Source organism: Cheilinus undulatus, linkage group 19 (genome assembly GCF_018320785.1).
Source record: "Cheilinus undulatus linkage group 19, ASM1832078v1, whole genome shotgun sequence".
NCBI lineage: Eukaryota > Metazoa > Chordata > Actinopteri > Labriformes > Labridae > Cheilinus > Cheilinus undulatus.
The window spans coordinates 21,105,283-21,127,699 of NC_054883.1; the positions used below are offsets into that span (position 1 = coordinate 21,105,283).

The following is a 22,417-nucleotide window of genomic DNA, read 5'->3' on the forward strand; positions in this document are numbered from 1 at the left end:
AAAACAATGCTGTATCAATTGTACACTATTTGAAAACTTTTAAGCCTAACCCTAGGTGCCCAGGACCTTTTGGTTGGTCCAGATGCCGGGCCTACGGGATGTGTTGTGGAAAGGGCAGCTGGGAGGATGCCTGGAGAGGGGCATGGGCCTGGCACAGAAAGTTGGCAGGAGACCAGAACAGGTTGACACAGCAAAGTGCCAAACCGTCATGTGTTCCCACAATGCCTCTGTGTTCTGCACTATTATGTAATCCAGGCTTCAGCTACAGGCTACGCATTCTTCCACCTCAGTTGTCTACAACTTCCTGAACTGAATTGCGGGCAACATCATCAGACAGCTTTGATTAAAGCTCCAATGGCTCCGTTCAGACAGCTGTGAATGTCGCCAGTGTTGTTAAAATTTACTTGTCATGTCGCAAATCTTTGGACTGAATTGGGCTTAAGACTAAATTTGAAATAGCTGCCAAAATTAATTCTGTGCAAGTATCTGATATGCTGATATTTCTGAACTTGAAATAAGCTTCCTTAATTGTAAGTAAAACCAGGTGTCTCCCAGACTGTAGTAAATGGTAAATGGATTTGAGCTAATAGTGTTTTACTTGTTGTCTGACTACTCAAGACAGTTTAACACCGCAGGTCACACATACCCATTCATACCCATTTCCTCTATATTCACATGCTCATGGCCAAGGCTACTATGGAAAATTGGCCATTTGTATTAGTTGATCCCATTCATGCACATCCATACACATTTAGACACCAAAACAGAGCAGTGGGAGCAATTTGGAGTTAAGTGTCTTGCCCAAAGACAAAGCTAACAAATGTAGAAAGCCTAAAGTTTTCTGGTAGTCTGTTACACATGCCAGAAACTAAAAACAACCTCCCTCTGCTTGGTTCTGGTTCCAAGAAGAGTTAATATTCATCCAAGAGGACCTGAGGGGTCTGGATCCCACACAGGGAACTAAAAGATATGATGGGTATTTTAGGCAAAGTCCATTTAGTGCTCTAATACAAACAGGAGGATTTTCAAATATATCCACTGACTCACAGCAAGCCAGTGCGGAGATCTGAGGACTGGTGTATTGTCTTCTACTTTCTGCTTTTCTCAACAAAACCAATGTAGTCCACTGTTTTCAGTGCCCAGCGTCCTTAGTGCAAAACTGCCCTCAGTATCAGCAGTTTTTTTCACAGGGCTCTTAGCTGAACATGGTGCCTGATAGCAAACTTCCCTTTATTCGGTTATGGGCCAAATGAACAGCAAAAATGTGTCCCACATTCAGAAGAGAATGACGGCCCAAATCTGACCCTCCAATACTGAAGGTATGGCAAAAATGCATGTGGCTATGATTTTGCCCTCAAATCTTTCGCCATATCATGTTTGCCAATTAGACACACTTCACATACTTGTCTCCAAGAAAAGAAATTCCCTCCAGTTTAGGTTATGGCGAAACGTGTGGTTATGATTTGGCCTTCATAAGGTTTGCCATGTGGCATCTCAGCCAAAAGTGCCAGATAAATGCCACATGTGGCCCAAACAGTGATGCTATCAAGGGGTGTAACTTTTAGTGCCACACTCATCAATGTCCCTTTTCCCTCCTCCTCCTTGTTCCTAAAGTCCATCTTGTAATGGGTAAAAGAGTTTCAGGTAGGACCAGGTCACTTGTAAATAAGATTCTTCATCTCAGTTAGGTTGGATAAAACCATATTAATACAACCAAGGGAGGCTGAAGTCAACTTTTGTAAACTAGCAATGTCGATGTCTCATAACCGAGACTTTTTTCACTTACAATAACCGCTAGTTAACTTTTTAAGCTGTGCTCTGTCATGCCTACAATATTGTGTGCCAACAAAAATTGCAAACAAACAATAGGCTATAAGTAGGCTATTGCAGGTTGTGTTATGCTTTCTCTGTGCAATATACAAAAAAATCTAATTGCATCTTTTTTTCTGCACATTAGATCCTGTTTTGGTAGAGTCTGGGAGTAATACTCAGTTTCTCTGTCCGTTCTGAGGCAAATGCAAATCAAGCAGCTGAACCAAATACAACCTCAATAACAATGCCTCACAGCAGTAGGGTGTTTCACATGCAACAAGTACACATGACAACAGAAAAGGTTGGAGGGCAAAGTTCTTCCTTAAAAACGTCTTATGTATTCATTTGTTTGCTCTTCAGTTTTATCATCCCAAAAGAAATTTCTGTCTCTAGGCAGTCTATCTGTCTGGCTTCATATCAAACCTCCTTCCTCCCCCTTCTCTTTTGTTGTTCTGCCTCATAAAACTAATTAAATTACATTGAACATGCTGTAGGTTGTTGGTAAAATTGAGTGAAAGTCACCAGTTTGACACGTGCTTTCAGTTAGTTTGAATAGCTGAACTGGTTTGGGGTTAAATTTGTCCAAGGTATTTTGAAGAAAGGAGAAGGAAAATAGGTAGGTAGACAAAGAAAAAGCAGTGGGGGCGTCTACCAAATACCTCAATGTCTAATGGCCTTTGAACCTACCAACTACTCATAGGGGTGAAGCCGTTTTATGTTGTTTAAAAATATACATTTCAATCTTAATTTACCTTCCCTTTTCTGTCTTCCCTCTCGTGTAGAGCTTTAATCATTATATAATAACACTGTGTTTTTAACTGTTGTGAAAAATCACGTAATATGGAGCATCTTGAGTGTACCCCCCCTACTCTGTGACAGATGGTACGGTCCGGGAGACAGACCTGTGGATGGTGAATACGGTAACTTTCTTCCTCACGGAATCAAGACGACAGAGGAGGTATCCCGCTGCTGAGGAGGGAGGCAGACAACAACACATGCACCGGCAGAAGTAGTAGTTGAAGATAAAGAGCCTTTTTTGTTCAAGTATCAGTGAGAAGTATTTTTGAGGCTTGTCATGCTGATTTTCCAGACGTTGAAAGGAAGAATATAGCAGTTCTTGACGGGATAAGTGCTAACTGAATGGGACTCAAAAGGTTAGTAACGGACTTTTAAGCTAGCTCTTATCATATAAAAACAAAGAGACGTTACATTTAGACTGCTTAGCTCGCCCTGTTACACGTCTTTTTTATTCAACTGCCGCCTTTTGAATGTTTTCTCATAATTATTAGGTTTTTTCTTGAATGGAACTGTTGTATGTGCGACGAGGAAAATTTAATAGCTCTTGTAAATCAGTTAAATGTAATTTTGCCTTGCTGTGGAGCCTCCATACGTTAGTCTTTTGCAGTTGATGCTATTTTGTTTGAATCTTCTTCTAACACAAATTGGCATCTTGAGCAATGAACGCCTTTTACTCTTCATTATGTATGTACTGTTTCTAATTCATGTTGAAGTGTTGTCTTTAGTGCTAAATTGCCAGAGCAGGCTACTTTAAACCAGAACGAAACTCAGCATATGCTCAACAGCTGATATTATTGATTTCTTAAAAAACAAAAATCAAAAGCCAAGAACCCTCTGATATGATAATTATATACCATCTGTCAGTCTAAATCCACAGATATACCAAAGTACAAAGCAAAAATCAATGATTATTGACACCTTTAACAAACCATTTTGACTGCTTGACCTACTAGGGCTGGGTGATATGGCCTAAAAATAAAATCTTCAATTTTTTCCGCATCAAACCAGATTTATGATTTTCTTAATTTTCTTTTCATCTTAACTACAGACAGAAAAAGCCTCAAAACAAGTTTTGCTTTTATTTTGTCAATAATATTTTACACAAGTAATGGTAAAGTATGAATTCCCTTTTGTGGTTGCAGTGTAAACTTGTCTGTAAAAGTGCACTGTTTAGTTTCAGGAAAGGAGTTAATTTTAATAAGAATATGCAGATATCTCCAAACTCATCAAAATCCAAACAATACTTTTTAAATTGTTTTATTTGTGTGTTTATTGTAAAGATTTAAATATTTAGAGGTGCACAGCAACAATGCTAATATCTGACATCCCAATATTTCCAAACTTATTTTAGCCCGTATCAGAACTGATGGACACGTCTTTTTTCAGTGTAAACAAAAGACCAAGGCTGAATCTCAGTCTCCTCCTTAAACCCTGAGCCCATGAGGACTTCAATGACTGCATCTGGAAAGTGATTAAATGCATGAGGCTGCAAGGGTTCAAAGTGGTATAAACAGGAATGGGACAACCCTTAATTTTTGTTGACAGCACAGCATCATATTTCTTTTGATTACAGCAATGGGAATGTTGATTTTGTGTTCATTGCTTTCCTTGCAGAGATAAAAAACAAGGGTGCCTCGCTTTTAGGCCTATTTTCTCAATGGAGGAAGGCTGTATAATAAACTTACAGGAAAACCTTTTCTGCGTCAGCGCTGACTGCACCCTCCATGTTTTTTGTTTACTTGTACACTCTTTTTACAATGTTTTATAGTGGTCACTAGTTGGCTTCCCTAGGGAATCCCTGCCATACGTCACAGTGCTATGAATGATGGGTAGGCTAATTCCCTTATGCTAAGTCTGTAGATATGCCCATTCACAGAAAGGGTGCATGAAGGGCTCAAAAAAGCTGTGACAGATTCCTCACACACTTTACGATTTGACAGTGGGACAGCCCTAAGCCCTCACAGACTTAGTGGGAACACGTCTAAAATTCAGTGTTTGTATGAGTGGGGACATTGAGTCTGGGCCCATGTTTCATACTAAGTGTGTGTAGGCACATGGCTTAATTTTCATTCTGGTGTACATGTTAATTGGGGACTTTCAGACTACCTACCAAAGTGCTGCATCTCTCATGGATGATTCCTGTATCCCTTGGCCAAAGTAGACAGAAAAATGACAGAGAGAGAATGAATTTACCCTTTTTAGCAGATATGTATGCCCACATCTGTAGATTACATCACTAGCAAGATAAAGTATGGTTACACTTTCAAAGTAAAAGTCTGATTTCTATAGAGAAAGTCATCTCATTTGTCCAAAATGATTTCATTGATTCTTATTCTGAACTTTTCCTGGCTCAGTTAAACAATATACTGTCACTTGTAGGGAGATTTATTGAGGTAAAACTTATGAAGAGAGACAGGGCTGTGACAACAGGGAGACACAGCGAACACATAGCATGCACAAGCCTGGTATAAGACTCATGATGGTGCAAGCTGCACACACCCAGTCTGAAACAGGCCTTACTTTTACAGTGACAGTCTATTTGTTTCAGGAATAGATATAAACCCAAGAAAGATATTTATCAAATAGACAGTCAGTAATGAAATTCATAAACTCTATGGTGACGTATAGCGGTGCATTCATACATTCTGCTGATGTTTACAGCCAGTATATCCACTGACAAATATTGGCAACAACGTTCATATCAGCTGATGCTGTTGCTAACTTTCAGAGCTGTAATCTCCCAATTCTAAATTATGCTGTCAATATTGTGCATCCCTAATAATATTGATTTGAAAAAAAAAAATCAAAAGCAAATGCAAAGAAACCACAGTCGTGTAGGCCACCATCTGTCACTCATAATCGTTGAAAACCAAAGTACAAAGGTAAAATCAATGGTAATTGTCAGTTTTTTTGTACCTTTTTAGTATTTTCTCAACAGAGGAAAGAGTGAATCAGTGCTGCCTCTCAGTGCAAGCAATGCCACTCAGTTTTTCACTGCTTTTTGCAGCCACAACTTGTAGGCTTTCTATCACAACCAGCACAAAGCCTGCCCTGCACCTTTTAATGCAAATGACCCCCATGTGCATGCGTGCCCTGAGGTCACATATTGGCTGACAAGTTCACAGAGTGGTGTGATCGCATGTGACAAAGAGAAGTAGCCTGTGGCTGTGAGGACAGACTTAGGATACCTGACACCTAAATACAAAACCAGCCCCATTGTCCTGGGTGTTATTGTGTTGGAAAGTCCTTTTCTGCCTGCCTCTGGCACATTTTGTAAAACTTGCATTATAGATAGCCTAGATTTAGAAGTAATTTTTTCTTCTTAATAGTTTGCCTTGTGTGGAAGGATTGATACTTTGTGGGTGAGTTTGAGATAAAGCAGTAAAAGATATCTTAACCTCTGAGCTTCTGGTTTTGAGCCTGATTATGTGTGCTTGTGTGTTAGAATTAGAGAGAAAGTGTGAGAGTGATCTGATCTACACCATGTCCCTAGAGAAAGACTGGTCTGTTTTTATATGATGTTACTGTTGGTCCCTGGTGCCCCACACAGGGTTAATTTGTGGTTTTGAGGCCAATTTACACTCCCACTGGGACCTTTGTGTGTATACATCTTTTCATGAATAAGTAAACTTAACCTAAGTTTAAGTACTGTGTGCTCTAAAGAGGTCATAGCATCACTTTAAAGGCAGCCAGCTTCACAGATGATGAAAACAAATAGGTCATGTTTTTAGGTTGGGGATTTTTCTAATTGGGATTATGTCGCATTTTAAACCTGATCATCCAATTCAAGTACATGTTCGACATGAGATCTTTGTAATTAGTGTATTTTTTGTTCTATCCTAATGGTCTCAATTGAGGATCTTATCCACTTATGTAAACTAAACACAGAAACAGTTTTGAGTTTCCCCTCCCATAACATTGAGGTCTGGTTCTCTCAGATCTACATGGGAACAAAAATTGGCGCCAGCCGTGATACAGCTCCTACATCTGTCTCCTCAAAGGCTCTGAGGTCTGACTTTGTAGATCGCAAACTTTAAATTATCCTATAAATGTATATACAGACTAGTTTCCAGTTTGGTTGTTTTGGAAAGGGTCTGTCCATATGTGTGTTGAGTCTGCCTCAGCGACATGGGAGGGCAGACTCAATTTGCTAGTAAACAATTAAACACGTGGAGGAGATTAAAGCAGTTCTGCTGTGGATGTCACAAACACACATGCTGCTTTTATTTACTTTTGCTAAAGATGGGAAGGAGAGTAGGTTTAGTGAGCAGTTATTTGTTAGCAAAGGAGTCCAGGGAGGAAATTAAAAAAGGGAGAAGGGTTGGGGGGTTGTGAACAAATCAGGGCAACACACTTTACCCTCCACTGTAAAGGTGGCACATGGTGAGGCTATTGAGGGGGAGGAAATTAGATTTTTACAAGAGCTGATGGCTGGTAGAGAGAGTGTTTGTGCTTCTGGTTTTGCTGTTGTGCTAAATACTGAGAGTTACTGTGAGTCAGTGGGCACTCACTGTTATGAGACAGGCATGTGTAACATTCTTAAAACATACGCCATCATTACTCATGTCTTGTAATGACAAACATATCTTAAGAGGGATGTACAGAAGTATAATAGTAGTGGCAGTAGTAGCATAATATTGGTACTGGTAGCTGCAGTACAGGTTTCAACACACGCACACTGTCCCAACGCTGGGAGAATTTACAAAAAATATCTCTGGCATCAAGCTCCCTGCAGAAATTGTCACGAGCCTCTTGGGTCTTCCGTTGAAGCAACCACAGTCTGGTTGACAAATACAGAATTGCAGCCACATTATCACTGTCCTCATTTATATTGCACGATAAAACAGTTGCTAGACAGGTATGAAAAGCAGAACTGGAAACTTAAGCATGGAGAGTGATTGCTATTGAGATAATCCATCATCTCCCCCCTGGGTGGTGTGAAATGACAGGCTCTTAGAACATTGCACAGCAGCCTGTTGCAAGAAGTTGCAAGTTTTAAATTGTCTCATTGCAAATCTTTTGTCTGAAGTGGGCTTAAGGGTGGGCATAATGGAAAAATCATTTCACGATTTTTCTATTGCTAGATCATGATCTTGTCCTTTACCCAGTCCTTTTTCTTTCTGTTATATAAAAGTCAAATTTTTAAGTTGGTAATCTTAGATTTGATATATATTTCTTTAAATGCACAAATACTTTAACTTACTTTAGCGTTAACTCTGCTGTCTGTACTATGTTTTTGTGCTGCCATTGTACTTAATCACTTTTTTCTAAAGCATACAGAGGGACATTTAGAAAGTTTTCCTTCCTTCATGTTAAGCCCACAATCCTTAATTTCTGACTGGGAGGATGGAAACTGTAAGATGCTTCAGTGATGCTCCTTGTAACACTAGCTACCTAGAGAGCTAAAGTCATTCTCATGGGAAGGTAAAAGCAGGGATGGACAGATGCATCAGGTTAACATCAGTATTGGCTAATATCAGCACTGTTTGCCTACAAACATCAGTTTTGTTTTTCAAACATCTGGTATTCCTACCTGCTGAATCAACTAATAGAATTTTTACAGGTGATACAAGTGGTCTGTTGGTTAAAATGCAGTCCGATTTCATCTGAGAGAAAGAGAGAAAAACCTTGTAGTGGCATCAGTATTGACTAAATTGTTCTTTTAATCATCAGTATAGGCTACATTGTTCTTTTTTACTCATCACTATCCATACCAGCCCTAATTTTCCCAGTTGGTGCATCTTCAGGTAAAAGATCAATGCCAGTTAGGTCAAACTGCAGAAGCTGAGCCAGAGCGTGGCAAAACAATCTAGGATAACAAACAGCAGAGCCCTGGTGAACTGCTTCCTAACATTGAAGTCGTTGGATCGACAGATTCATGTAAGATTTTCACCCATCCAGGGCTCCATGACGGTGGCCAAGAGGTCTCACATGAATGCAAATTCGAAACACTTTGCAAAAAGAAAACACATGACGACATTTGAGAAAAACAAAAACAAAAGTTCACAACACAAATACAAAAACTTGCTGCAATGCATGAATACAAACACTCAGTGCCACGCATGGATACATAAACTCTGCACAGCGTGGAGGCAAACGGATTCCACAACAACACAAAAATACAACAATTATTATTATTATTATTATTATTATTATTAGGGACGGACCCAGTAGCCTGCTAACGTTGCTCCGTTAGCATTAAAGCTACGTACAACACTGCTACTCAAAATAATTTCTGTACTCACAGTATGTAATTTGTAGTGTGTTTTTCATGATTTTTAATGACTTTAACCTCCTGTACAGTTTAATATGTATGTAAACAACTATCTAAATCAAATTGATCGAGTCCATTCATTCGTCTGACAGCTTACGTCATGCACATTGGACCCCAAACATAGCTGTCCGTGCTGTTTGCCAGTTAAAATGACTTCTGAAACGTATTGATTACAAAATAAAATGTGCAAGAAGTGGAGCTGATGAACAAACAGTGTTTACTTACTTTAATTACTAGATCCAAGCGTGTCTTCAGTTAGTTTGAGTGGTGGTACGTAACTTTATTACTAACGGACCCATTAGGAGGCCATCAGGTCCGTCCCTAATAACGGCCCCACTTCCGTTGTGTTGTGAGTTTTTATTTGCATCTGCTGCACCAAGTTGTTGTATTTTTGTGCTGTTGTGGAATCTGTTTGCCTCCGCGCTGTGCCGAGTTTATGTATCCATGCGCAGCGCTGAGTGTTTGTATTCATGCGCTGCAGCAAGTTTTTGTATTTGTGTTATGAACTTTTGTTTTTGTGTCTTTCTCAAATGTCGTCGTGTTTTTCTTTTTGCAAAGCGTTTCGAATTTGCATTTGTGAGACCTCTCGGCCACTGTACTCCATGGACCGATGGACTCAGATCTTTGACATAAAGCTTAATTATGGATTCAGATCCATTTATCTTTTCACCAGATTCTACAATTACTCTGCTTTGGCAGATCATCAGTACATTCTGTTTCTTCATGATCTATCTATCACACAGTCCTAACTGGGCTTAAAAGTGTGTTCTTAGGACCAGAGTTCAAGGTCTGAACTACAGGTAAGCTAACTTCTAAAACCTGGTTAGGATGGGTTTATGTGTTATTTTAAGCAAGATGTATTCTTTATTTGGTAAAGAATGACTTGTTTTATTTTAAACTTAATGACCTTCTACAAGAGGAACATGTCAATTCCACTACAGGTTAAACTCGGTGTTCTTTAAGACAATTCAACATATTTTAACAGGAGTAAGAAATATCTGTATATCCGATATCGGCAAATATCCGTTATCCTGCATCACTATTATTGGGCCTTGCCCCCGTTGCCCTCATACCAGTGTGTTTGCTTCTGTCTGTTTCTCATCTTTTGATCTGTCCGTCATGATGCCACTGCTTCACAGTTTGCAGCCAAACCTGCAAGATCATGTTTACACAAGTATGTATTTGAAAAGTTCATAGTCCAGCTGTGTAGACTAAACATTCCTTACACTGTTTTCACGACTTCACTCGGATTCCCCTCTGTGCTGAGAAATACAACTCAGAAGGGAGTGAACTGCTCTCTGGGCACTTTGAGGCAATGTTTATACTTAATAAAAGCATTGTAGTTAAACTTTAAGCCTTTTCACATCATCCTAACTTAAAAAATGGTCTCAAAACTGAACAAAAGGTGAGCGCAAAATAGCTTGATTAGAATGAGACAAGAAAGAGAGAAAAGAAATGGATATGTTTCCATTCAGTCTTTTTCCACTCGCCCTCTCACTATCCCCCCTCATGCCTCAGTGCTTGTGTCTGACTTCAGGTCGTTGGAATTTGATGTAACTGTAATGGAGCTATTAAGAAGGTGCTGTTTTAGGCCTTTGCACACATGTGGGGGTTTACTGTAGTGCTTATCTGAACCTTTTGCCCTCAGGGATAGGGGCTGAAAGAACGGACAGAGCTAGGGCTGGGCAATGTGGACCACAAATCGTACCTCAACATTTATTTAGCCCAATGATGATACATAATTGGTCTGTTTTTTTTCTGCACAGAAATAAAATAAAGGCATTTCTTATTGAATTCCACATGGGCCAAATGTCACACAGACACATGAGGTTCGTTTCCATCAAGCAGTATGGTTTGGTTCAGCATACTTTGGTACAGTTTTATGCAAACCCTGATCTTGCTTGCGTCTCAAAAGCAGACTGTACCCTTATTTGATTGGCAGGAATAGGATTGAATGGGTAGGCCTATCCCTGGTACCCAAACAGAACAGTCCCAAAAAGAAGGAATGGTAGGAATCTGCTATTTTTGACAGTGAAAGCACAAATAATTGCAAACTGTGACCGATGGTGAACAGGTGAACAATGTCGACATATGCATGAAAAATGATGTTAAAAAAAACCCATTCCCGTCGGTTATTTTTTTAACCTAAAGAGAGAGAGCACTGTCTTATATGCAAAACCCTGCTGGGTCAACCAACTTTTCAAAAGTGTACCCACTTTTCCAAAAGTTGCCAGAATTTATGTGCAAAACACATATTCAGAAAAGCGGGGGGCAGTAGGATTTACAAGAATAATGCCAAGTTTCCCGTTAGTAGCATATTCCATTTCATGTTTAAGCAAAGAAAAAAAAAAACAGTTACAATGATAAACAAGCACAAAACCATAAAGTTTTACTCCGCTGGACCTGAAACCCTAATTAAATGCTCTTTAAATAAATAAAAATTCCCAATTTAGCCTAAAAATTTCAAATGAATTATGTGGCCAACAAGAATCAAAATAAACGGTATTGATAATAACAGCACTGTCTTACCCTGCCTTTCATTTAAAAAAAAAAAAAAAAGCTTTAAAACTGGATAAATCTCCCAGCCCTAGAGAGAGCTATGGGGTTGTATGTGGATGTTAGAAGACAGACAAATGAGACTCTTTCTCTTCCGGCAGTCTTTGTGGTTTCTGTCTCCTCTTTACTCCTCAGAATGTGCTCATGTTGAAATGTTTTTATATCTTTTTGCCGTTTTTTTATCGCTTCAGTTTTCCTGTGAGTGTGTATGTATGTGTGTGTCAGCACTGCTGCTGTCTCTTGCCTTCTGAGGTATTTGGACAGCTGTGTCTGGCTGTGTGTATTACAGAGGTTGTGACCCTGACATCTTGTTTAATACCTGGCCCTCTCAGCCTAATTGATGGCCAGAGCAAACACTGGGGTCTGGGATGGCTGGCTATGCATCAGTGCATGCAAGTGTGTCTGGCTGTGAATAAATACTCCAGGCTTACACAAATATGAGGCTGTACTTATGACTGCCTCTTCATACTAAGTGCTCATACACCCAATATACATGTCATCATAGATGACTGAAGTAAAGATAGTCCATGTTTTTTAGACTTTCGTATGACTCTCTGACTGTAGATGACTCAGTGTCTGTCTGAGTAAATATCAATTTTATCTCTATTTTTACTTGATGCTTGTGTTTTCTCTCTCCAGGTTACTCACTGTGTCTGGGTAAATCCTATTTTTTCCGGTTCAACCATCCTGAGGAGGCCAGCAGAATGAAGAGCATGCTTCCCCAAAAGAGCCCTGTGTCTGCCTTAGCTTACAACACAGGTAAACACAAACAGAAATGCAGCAACACAAACAGTCAGTACATTTAAATGCACAAGAAGAAATGCCTTTAAACATGTTTGTATTCATAGTTTTTTAAAATTAACATTTAACCTAAAGTCAGTACACTAAGTTAAATGTCCATTGAAGACATGCTGCATAAATGCTTATTTTTACAGCCAGTTGGGGCTCTTTAATAAAAGGAAATCAGAGTGGGCAGATCTGACCTTGAAAAAGTTGGGATCACTGCATCAGTACATGCACGCACGCACAAACTGGGACAGCTAGGTCTGCTAAACCTCTGTCCTGACCTCTAACCTGCACTAAATCCTTCTCTTTTTTCTTTCACCCCCCTCTCTGCCTTTTTCTGCCACATCACCATCTTCTCCTCCCCCTTCCTCCCTTTTTTTTTATCACCCATCATCTTTTTTAACTGACGTACATCCAATCCTATCATATAAATCTTCATTTGTTTAATTTTTGTTAAAACATCTGGTTCCACAAAAGTCTTTTCTTCTAAGCCCTAGGAGGGACTTAGGGTGAAGTTACAGGTCGACAAGACCCCGACAGGTGTGTTAGATCTTCGTTATGTGTCTGTGTAGTAGAAACACTGAAGGGCTGGGCGGAGGCAGGTATTTCTTTCAGCCCTCTCATATGTCTTCCCTAAACATATGCTCTCACTGTCAAACACATGCTGAAACTTAAAGTTGAAGCATATTGGAATGTTTTTGTCATCTGGAGCTCCTCCGTTGCCATGGTGATACAGCTGGATTTTGCTGTCTCTGTAGTGATTGATCGACCTGTAGGAAAGGTGTGTGTCTGCTTGCCATAATCAGTGGAATCCTCATCCTTTAAACTACCTTACATAATGCACTCTTCTTTCCCTGCAGATTCTCTGCCTTCAAGCTCTCTGAAACACACAAAGTCATACATGAACAAAATAAAGGTGCAACAGTATAAAAATATCATAACACAGTTGTTCAGGTCTAAATGATCCTAAATGGTTACCAGTATTATCACAGGATGTTATGCACTAACAATGTTCAAAGAGTACTTGTATATCACAGTTAAAAACCTTAGATATAGTCTTATTTTTAAAAAGATTTATTTGTTCAGCTGCTGAATATTCGGACAATATTTATGTAAGGGTCAATGCCTGACGAGGTGTCCAATTATCAGGGATTAATGGATGACATAGAGGCCTGAAACTGTTCAGGCCTCCACGAAGTACCATACCATGGTCAATTGCCAACGAAAATAATTAATGAAACTACTAATTTATAATTTCATACGCTTTGTGATCAAAATAGACAGTTTTAATAAAACAACTATTTCTTTCCCCTTAGCAACACCTGAGGTCTTGACTAATAACTGGAATAGCCATTACGATCCCATAATGAGGGAAGTGAGTTTTTTGCGACACTCACCTCTCAATGTTAAGGTGAGCCTGGAAACAAGACGTACATCGGGTATAGAAGATAAGACTGTATTAAATTACAGGTCTTTAACCTGGAGTCTGTCATTTTATTTATGTCAGTTAAGTGACGGTTGATGCCGGTCCGCAGGCTCCTTAGGCTGGCAGCACTGTACTCCCTGCTCAGAAAATTTGACTGTCTCAGGTTGCTATAGTTACTCCTTAAAAAGCAACGGCTCACAGCTGCTGCACATTAGGTTGGAACAGTGTAATGATTTTTTGACTGTAACTACTTGTGAAGTTCGAACGGTGTCCATATATCAGAAGTAGCCATCGATATTAATTAATCCCAATTAATACATATCCATTCACATGAAGAAGTATGCCCCAGAACACTCAACATGTGACTCCAGGAGCTTGGGATCAAACCAAAAAAGTGATGTACAGTCTTGTCAACCCAGAGAATTAGCACAGTGCTGGGTGATCATGTACAACAACAAAAAAGAGTGGTGATACAGAGAAATAAAATATTTTGTAATGCTATTACAGCAGTTCCACTTCAAAGAACTTATTTCAACTTTATATATATATATATATATATATATATATATTACTATAACTTAAAATATGGCAAGACCTCTACACAGAAGTACATGAAGGTGTAGGATTTTGTTTGATTGCTGTTGTGTGTCTCTGCTTTGCCCTCTGTCACAACCTCTGCTACGCTACATGTTTTTTTCAGTGGTTAGCAAAAGTTCTGTTTAGTAACTTTATCATCTTATTAAAATGTCCATGTAAGCATTAATGCCTGTTAGAGACAGATAAACAACAAAGGAGAGGGATAACGAAGTCACCTGATCCCTGCAGACTTATTCCTTTCCTGTGATGTCTTAAAGTGCTGCTATCAAAACAAAACAAACAAAAACGGTTAAATAATGATTAGAATTTGATTGGTATCACCAGCTGTGGGGAAATTTCACCCTGGTTATCTTTGCAGCTGTTTCATCCCAAGCACAACATCTTTACCTTAGTGAGATTCACTCTCTAAAACCTGCAGCTAAAATGGAAGCTTTAACACAAAAGCAAAATGAGCTGAGCATAGAAGAGAATGGAGTTGACGCACACCAGGCTTCCAGTATAAATCTGCCCATGTATGGACACAAACACCCCGAGTATGTGTGTCTGACTGTGTGTGTGTGGTTCTGGATCTTATGATGCCTTTAATTTTCTGCCCCATTTCTCACCACCATGTAAGGTTAGACATTTTCTCACACTGGTGTATAATCAGCTATGATGTGCACTTTTTGTTTCTTTTTTTTCTCCACAATAACTCATCTAGCAGTGGTGGTTGAATATTCTCACTTACTCTAGAATTTTTTGACACATATGTTCGCTCTTGGCATAAATGCACATGGAATATTCACATACCGGTATGCATGCTTTTCTCAGGCGTAGGACCAGTCTTTTCAGTTGTTGGACAGCTCTATGTGTATGTGTGGGCGTATGTGACAGTTAAACACTGGGTGGTCTCAGCTTTAGTGTTGTAATAGCTCATTTTCCACATAAAGCTGCAGATGAATTAAAAAGACTGGGCAGGTTTCTCACATACTGCACTTTCTTACCTTGGCTTTCTTGCGTGTATTTTGACAGTGTTATATTATCTATGGCTTTTAAGCAAAAATATTTAACTTTCCCACCTTAAAATAGTAGCTGCAACACTGATCTGAAGGTTCAGTGAGTATAAACGGGGAGAAGGGTGTCCATTCCTTTTCAAAAGAATGCCCAGGTTGCCACGGTTAAGAACATCATTGGTTTACACACCAGCAAATTAATATGTAAGCATGAAGAACAGCAGATACATAAAAATGGAGTTATAGCTGAAAAGCACTCTGTAATATGTTTTTTACTCCCCTACTTTTATCAAAACATTGACCAAGTTGATCAAATGTTCAATTTTGTAATATCATGCAGACCTAATGTATACCTGAAATGCATTTTCTGGTTTTATGATCTGTATTTTTAATATTGCAATATCATGTATTTCTAGGTTTTTAACTCTAAAATAAAAGAAGTGGCATTAATCAGAAAACCTTTTTGTCTGATGTCAGCGTTGTTTTACAAGGTGAAAATACACTTTTTTGCTGATTTGGCTCTCAGACTTTGGAGGAGGAAGTAAAAGCTGCCGGTCAGTTGAGGTTTAGAGAAAGACCCCCTCATTGCTGAAGCAGCTTTAAATAAAAGGCTTTAGGAAGGGCGGGGGGCCTCCTGAGGGTAGTCAAGAATATTTTGTGGTCTTTTTCATTTCCCAAAATCCTCCTCTTAGAAACTGAAGCTGAAAAGGAGTTGTAATGTTTGTCTTGGGTCTAATGGATGGTTTTGTGGAAGTGTGTATTCGCATGCATGTGTGTGACTAGACTCTTATTTTTGGTGGTTAGCTACCATTTGTGGATTGTTTGAGTTGAGTTTGTCCTGCCAAGGCCCCCATCTATGAATAGCGGCTGCTTCAGGTACATACACAGCCTTCCCCACCCTCTCTCTCCCTCTTTCTCTCCTCTGCAAGTATTTATGACCATGCCCCTCCCTCTTTTTCTTCTTCTCCCTTATTCTCTTTCTGCCACTGCTCTTGTTTTGCTCAATTTTCCACAAGCTGAACTGAAAGCCTCTGTCATTTCCGTCCATCTCTTCATACTTTTAAACAAATACCTGATTTATTTTGGTTGTTTTGCATCTATCCTGTTATTTTTCATTTATATCTTCTTCCTGTTTATTTTCCTGGCAACATTCACCTTAGCACAGGAGCTTAGAGTGGGACGGGGGGTTGTTTTCAGTGGGTCATGAATGCAAAAGGCCTGGGATGTACAGAAGCCCTCATCAGACCTACATACTTCTATTTTATTTTACTCTGTTTTGCTTTGATATAGCAAGTTCATTTTGTTTGCCGTCTTGAGATTTAGTTGATTCTTTATTTCATAATCTTCGATAACAAAGCTGGTTTTCCCATGATACTGTGTTAACTTCTCAAGATCTCAAGGAAGCAACCAAAATGTATGCATTTTCATGGCAAGACGATATAAACTAAAGTGTATACATGCATTTTTCCTAGCTCTTTTGTAATGATATACTTTATAGATAGGTTTGTTTGTTATGTATTTTTGTTTAGTCACATGTTTTGTTTGAGCAAAGGTCCAAACTAAAACATTTTCATTAAATAAATTTCAAAAGTTGAATTTTTCTCCCAAGTTTTTTCACGATTTTGCCTGAAGGAGGTAGTGGCGGGTCCTGAGACTAGATTAGTAAAGAGCCAATGGCCTAGCATATCTCCACTTTCTCATATCAACCATTTAATTCATTTTTAATCAATTTTTTACCCACTTCCAGACTACTTGAAGTTCAGCAGTGACTATGGCCATGCAGTGGTGGGTGGCACCGGCAGTGCTCGAGGCATGCGTTCAGCCTCCGAACTCCGAGACTTAATGGACACCCTGCAACGCAAGAAGATTGCCCTGGAGAACAGCCTGAGAGCCAACGGGAATGCTAACCCCTCCTACTTCAGTGTGACACAGGTCAGCCTTCATAAAACGCCATTTAAGAACTTATTATGCCGCTTTCAGTCTCAGGCTTATAGAGTCTGTATAGTAAGCCTGGATGTTTGTCTTTGGCTAAGGAGGGCTAACCCCGGTTTACTGAATAACCATGGCTTACCCATAATCCTCAGCTCAACTACAGAGTTTCACTGGCTAGACAATGTTTACTCCTCACTCCTGTGTGTAACACCAGACTGAAATGGATGGATTCTTAATACTAAAACCACTTAATCTACACTGGCCATGTTTTGCATATTTGTATAAGACTTTGATGTTGTCAGGTATGCACTGTGTATCTTTTACGAATTAAAATCAAAATTTTAAACAGAGAATATTACAATCAAAATTAAAAAATACTAAAACATATTTTCCTTTATCTTCATCTTTTGAAGAAAGAATATTAAAATAAGACACAAGTAAACGTGTACTTAAAAATCACACAGGTGGAACTAGGCAAGGCAGTAATATGGTAATATTGTATAACTGGATATAAAAATATTGCCACATTATTGTTTTAATTACATTCATTAATATAGTGCTAGTGTGAAAAAAAATTTACATATCCATCAATCAGCTAATCAATAATTTTTGTACTGAAATGTAAAAAACTTAAAATCGGACAAAATTTCAGTGGTGACCCATTTGATAGCTATGGAGCCCCCTCAGCTCACCACTTTCGTGTCCCTAGGACTTAGTGCATTGAAAACCAATCAACATCATTGATTAGATACTGATTTAAAGATAGCTGTGTTGTATGTGTTTCTGGTGTTAATATTTCTTTTTCCTTTTTACTTCCAGTCTCCCCCCACCACACCCATCACAAGTCCTGCCACATCCTCCACAGCCTATCAGGATCAGGCAAGACGTTTCTATGGCTCAGATCGTCCTCCCATGTCCATGAAATCTGCTCCCCCTGCTTCCCCTGGACGACGATCAGACCCTTCTTCTCTGTCTTCTCGTCCCTCCAGTCGCAACCAAGACAACTATGGCGTTAGCGATAGCCGGCGACTACACAGCCAGGGGTCTTCTAATTTACTGTCCACATGGAACGGTGGAGGTTCTTCTATTTCTGTGGATGGTAGCAACACCCTCCTCCTTACTCTCCCTCCCTCCTCCACACGCACTACATCATCAGGAGGTGCAGTCAGCATGCCCTCGAGCCCACGCCTTGGCCGTCGTAGCTTTGGCAACCAGGAGCCGTTGCCCAGCAGTCGAACCAGGAAGTACTCAGCAGGTTCACTGAGTAGTTTGATGGGTGGAGGGCACAGCCGCTCGCTGCCACGCCTCTGCCCCTCTCCATCTCCTCGTGACAATAACAACGGAGTTCTGACTCTGTCAACTTTGCCCCCACGGCGATCAGATGTAGCTGGGGGTTACAAGTACAGCAAAGACCATTACAACAACCAGAACGTCAATACTGACCTCAACCACAACACAAGCAACTTCACCCAGATTTCCTCCAACAGGAATCAAATTCAAGGTGAAGGAGTTGTGTCCATCTCCCTCTCTTCTCCGAAGAACTTGCCTTCCACTACTCCCTCCATCCCTACACCAACACCTCCTGATGTGACCATCCCATCCAAAGCAGGGGGTTCCTCTTCCCCTCGAGTGGCCAAAAAACTCAGTCTTACCTCCACTAGCTCTGTGGGCTCAATCAGTTCCTCGAATTCAAACCCAACAGACCTGTCAAATCGTGGCGTCTCAGCAGTAACGGATGCTTATTTGGGGGAAAGAGAGAGGAGAGGGGTGGGTAGTGATCTAAGTGGCACCTCTGGGTTTGGACTTGGTGAGAGGAGGTCTTCGTTTGGAAAGGCAGGTCTGGAACCTGGGATGGGGCTTGGGGAGAGGAGGCAGTCATTCGGAAAGGCCGGAGTGACCCCACCTGGGGGTTTCAGGGAAAGACGGGGAAGTATCAGCTCGCTGAGTGGGAAAGAGGAGCTGACAGACTACCACCAGAGGCAAAAAGAGGAGAGACTCCGTGAGCAAGAAGTGGAGAGACTGGTGAGTCTAAAAGGTTTTACATGTTAATAATGAAATAATTTCTGTCATGGCCTCGGTATCCACAAATTTAAATTATGGCAACATAATGTTTGATCAAATGACACTCACCCATCATTTTAAGTCTACCTGTTAAACTGCATAGTAACGCAAATATCTTATCAGCTTACCAAAATGAAGCAACTAATGCATTTTGGTATGTAGACATGGTCAGAATAAAGTGCTGAAGTTCAAAATGAACACTTGACTTTGAACATGCCATTGTTATTGTTCTAACTATAAGATGTATAGTCTAAATATTCTAAGATGCTGTAAATATTAAAACAGCATCAGTGACTGTTAACCTACATTTCTAATAGATTGAAATGTCTGAAGTTCTATGCAAAAAACATAGTCTAACATGTTTCCTGTCTCTCTTCAGCTGTCCTGTCCAACAAAGGAAAAAAGTCCCAAAAATAAGCTTTGAAAAATTGTAATTTAAATAGTGATGTTTGTGCCAATTGAATATAACTATAGTTTATTATAATTTGAGGAAGGAAGGTTGAGGATAGCAGTCAAAACCTGGTTTCGTAGGGACTCAGTTCTGCGTTTATTAAAACTAGATAATAAAAAATGTTTTTGCTTATTGGTACTGCTTTTAAGCCTTGTAGGTTTTGTAACATAATGTCATTTTATCATATCACTGGTCCAGTTCTTGAAAAAGGGGAGCAGACGCCTATACCACTAGGACAGTTATCCTCCATATCTCCTCAGATTGGCTGTTAAAAGCACTCCCAAATGTTGTTGCAAGTCCCATTAGGTAAAAATATTACTGCTAATCTGGAATATACATCTCCCTGGCATTGAAACCGCAGTATGTTCGTTTGAGTCACCTGATGGGGGTGGTTGTTGTCTATATATATATATATATATATATATATATATATATATATATATATATATATATATATATATATAAAAATCTATAAATATATATATGTATAAATCTATAAATATACAGTGCTTAACAAATTTATTAGACCACCCCAACCCTAACCAAAGTAAGGTTTATCCCACAGCTGCCCAAAATTAACAGGTTGGTAATTACCAAAATCATTTTTTATGTTTCTGCAATGGTTAGGCTAATACCCCAATATGTAGAAGCTCTTTAACCGAAATGATATTTTTAATGCTAAACTATAATTATTATTGTTATCCATGAATTTTCAAATTTACTGATTTACAAAAAAACTGAAAAAATTGTAAAGCACAATAATATTTCTTGATTAAGATGTCAAATTATAGTTATTTCCTTATATTCCTGAACAGAAAAACGAGTTTTAGTGGTTGAATGTAATGCCTGATTAATTTCTGAATTCTCAGAGAAGCCCATTGAGCCGGCTCAAATTTGGGTGAATTCAGTTTGAAATCCCTCATTCCTGATCAAAATGGTAAAACGTGGAGAGCTCACTGAAAATGAAAGAGTCTGCATTAAAGCACTTCATGATGCTGGATGGTCTTTGAGATGAATATGACAGGTGGTCTAATAAACTTGTTAAGCACTGCATATATATATATATATATATATATATATATATATATATATATATATATATATATATATATATATAAAAAATCTATATATTTTTGAGGTAATTACAATACAATACAATACAAGAACTTTATTTATCCCTGAAGGGAAATTCAATCATCTGGGATTCTCATCTGTTTACTTTAGAAATTGATTAACAATTATTAAAATGTGTATGTTTAATTTAATCTGCCATGACCAAATAAATATCATAAAAACAGATTTAGATCATCCAAAGAACTTCCAGAGGAGGAACCCTTGCCCAAACGGCAAGGCCAGAGTACCTCAACATGCATCCAAATGTCTTCATATCAAGCTAATCATATTAAGGTAGATTTATGACCAACTTACACAATGAATTGATGGATTAGTGTGTGGTAAAATGGGATGCCCTCCTGCCCTCCTCTAACAGTCCTTTCTTATCCTCACTGAGGTGAGTTCTCAGTCAAACCAGTGCTCAGTGTAAATGGTAAAACGAATGGCATACTTCCCATTTTCTTTGAATGCACAGCCTAACGAGGGATAAAAGTAGTTAAAAGTAGCACCAAACCCTGCCGTTCATAAGCGGTCTGCAGTACACATTGGATGAAGTTAATTTTGAATTGTGTTAGGTCGTGACAGTTGTAGCTATGTACACGCATTTGCGATGAAGATGATGCATGTCTTAACACTTTATACTGTTACATTATAGGGATGCAATGATTTGTCACTGTTGTCGACAATAATCAGTAGGGGTGGAAATCACTGGTGTTCCCACAATACGATGTTATCACGATACTTGGGTAACGATTCAATATTATTGCTATTTTAAACAGTCTGCAATACAGTAAGTATTGCGATACCATATACTGCAATGTATTGTGATTTATACAATTTTTTCATCTGTTTAGCTGACTTAGCATTAGTCTTGCCCTCATGTTTGTCATATTTATTTTTCATGTAGCACTTCTTGCAAAACCTTATGTGTCATGTCCATCTCATTCGTGCCCTGCTTGCATTCCTAATGTCCTTTACCTGGTGCTGCCATGTTTGTTGAACTAACTTTCTCCTGCTCTATGACCGTCACCTCTGCTGACCTCACTGGACAAACAATTGTCCATATATTTTACTTTTTCCATTATCAAAGACTTCAGTTCATATTTGCAATTAATTTGAAAAAATCAATACTTGGTGGATGAGAAGATACAATATATCATCAGACAAAATGTCGCGATACTATGCTGTATTGATTTTTTTCTCCCACCCCTAACAATCAGTGATGAATTCTGTCGCCGACACATTTTATTGTCAATGATTCATTTGTTGCGCCTGCTTATCTTTTTTTCGTGCAGCGTGTTGCTATTGTGTTTGCAAAACGTTGTTTTCTCAAGCTGAGATGCTTGGGACTGGGCCATCTTTCATTCATACTATCTCAATTGAGACTTGAGCATGCTCAGCAGTGATCGATACACCTTTCCCTTTTTAGTTCTAACTGAATAGTATAACTTTTTTTTTTTTTTTTTCCTCATCACATTTTCTACATTGGATGTTGACACGTTACATAGGGAGTGATGCAAGTCATCTCTTTAACTATTTGTCAACACTTAAACAGTGGGGCGAACTCTAACCAACATATAATAATTAGGCTTTACATTTGTAAAAGAAAATCATTCAAC

General features: G+C 39.1%; 1 protein-coding gene across 5 annotated transcripts in view; it reads left to right on the plus strand.

The window, feature by feature from the left end:
• phldb2b (pleckstrin homology-like domain, family B, member 2b) overlaps positions 1 to 22,417 on the plus strand; it is an 83,572-nt gene that overhangs the window by 29,507 nt on the left and 31,648 nt on the right. For 4 of the 5 annotated variants that reach the window (XM_041813825.1, XM_041813827.1, XM_041813826.1 and 1 more), the window contains exons 6-8: positions 12,080 to 12,199; positions 16,989 to 17,173; positions 17,993 to 19,195. In XM_041813825.1, coding sequence (XP_041669759.1) covers positions 12,080 to 12,199; positions 16,989 to 17,173; positions 17,993 to 19,195 — 1,508 coding nt within the window. Of the gene's footprint in view, positions 1 to 2,765; positions 2,967 to 12,079; positions 12,200 to 16,988; positions 17,174 to 17,992; positions 19,196 to 22,417 lie in introns of those variants that run through there. The other variant, XM_041813828.1, reaches the window with a different exon arrangement.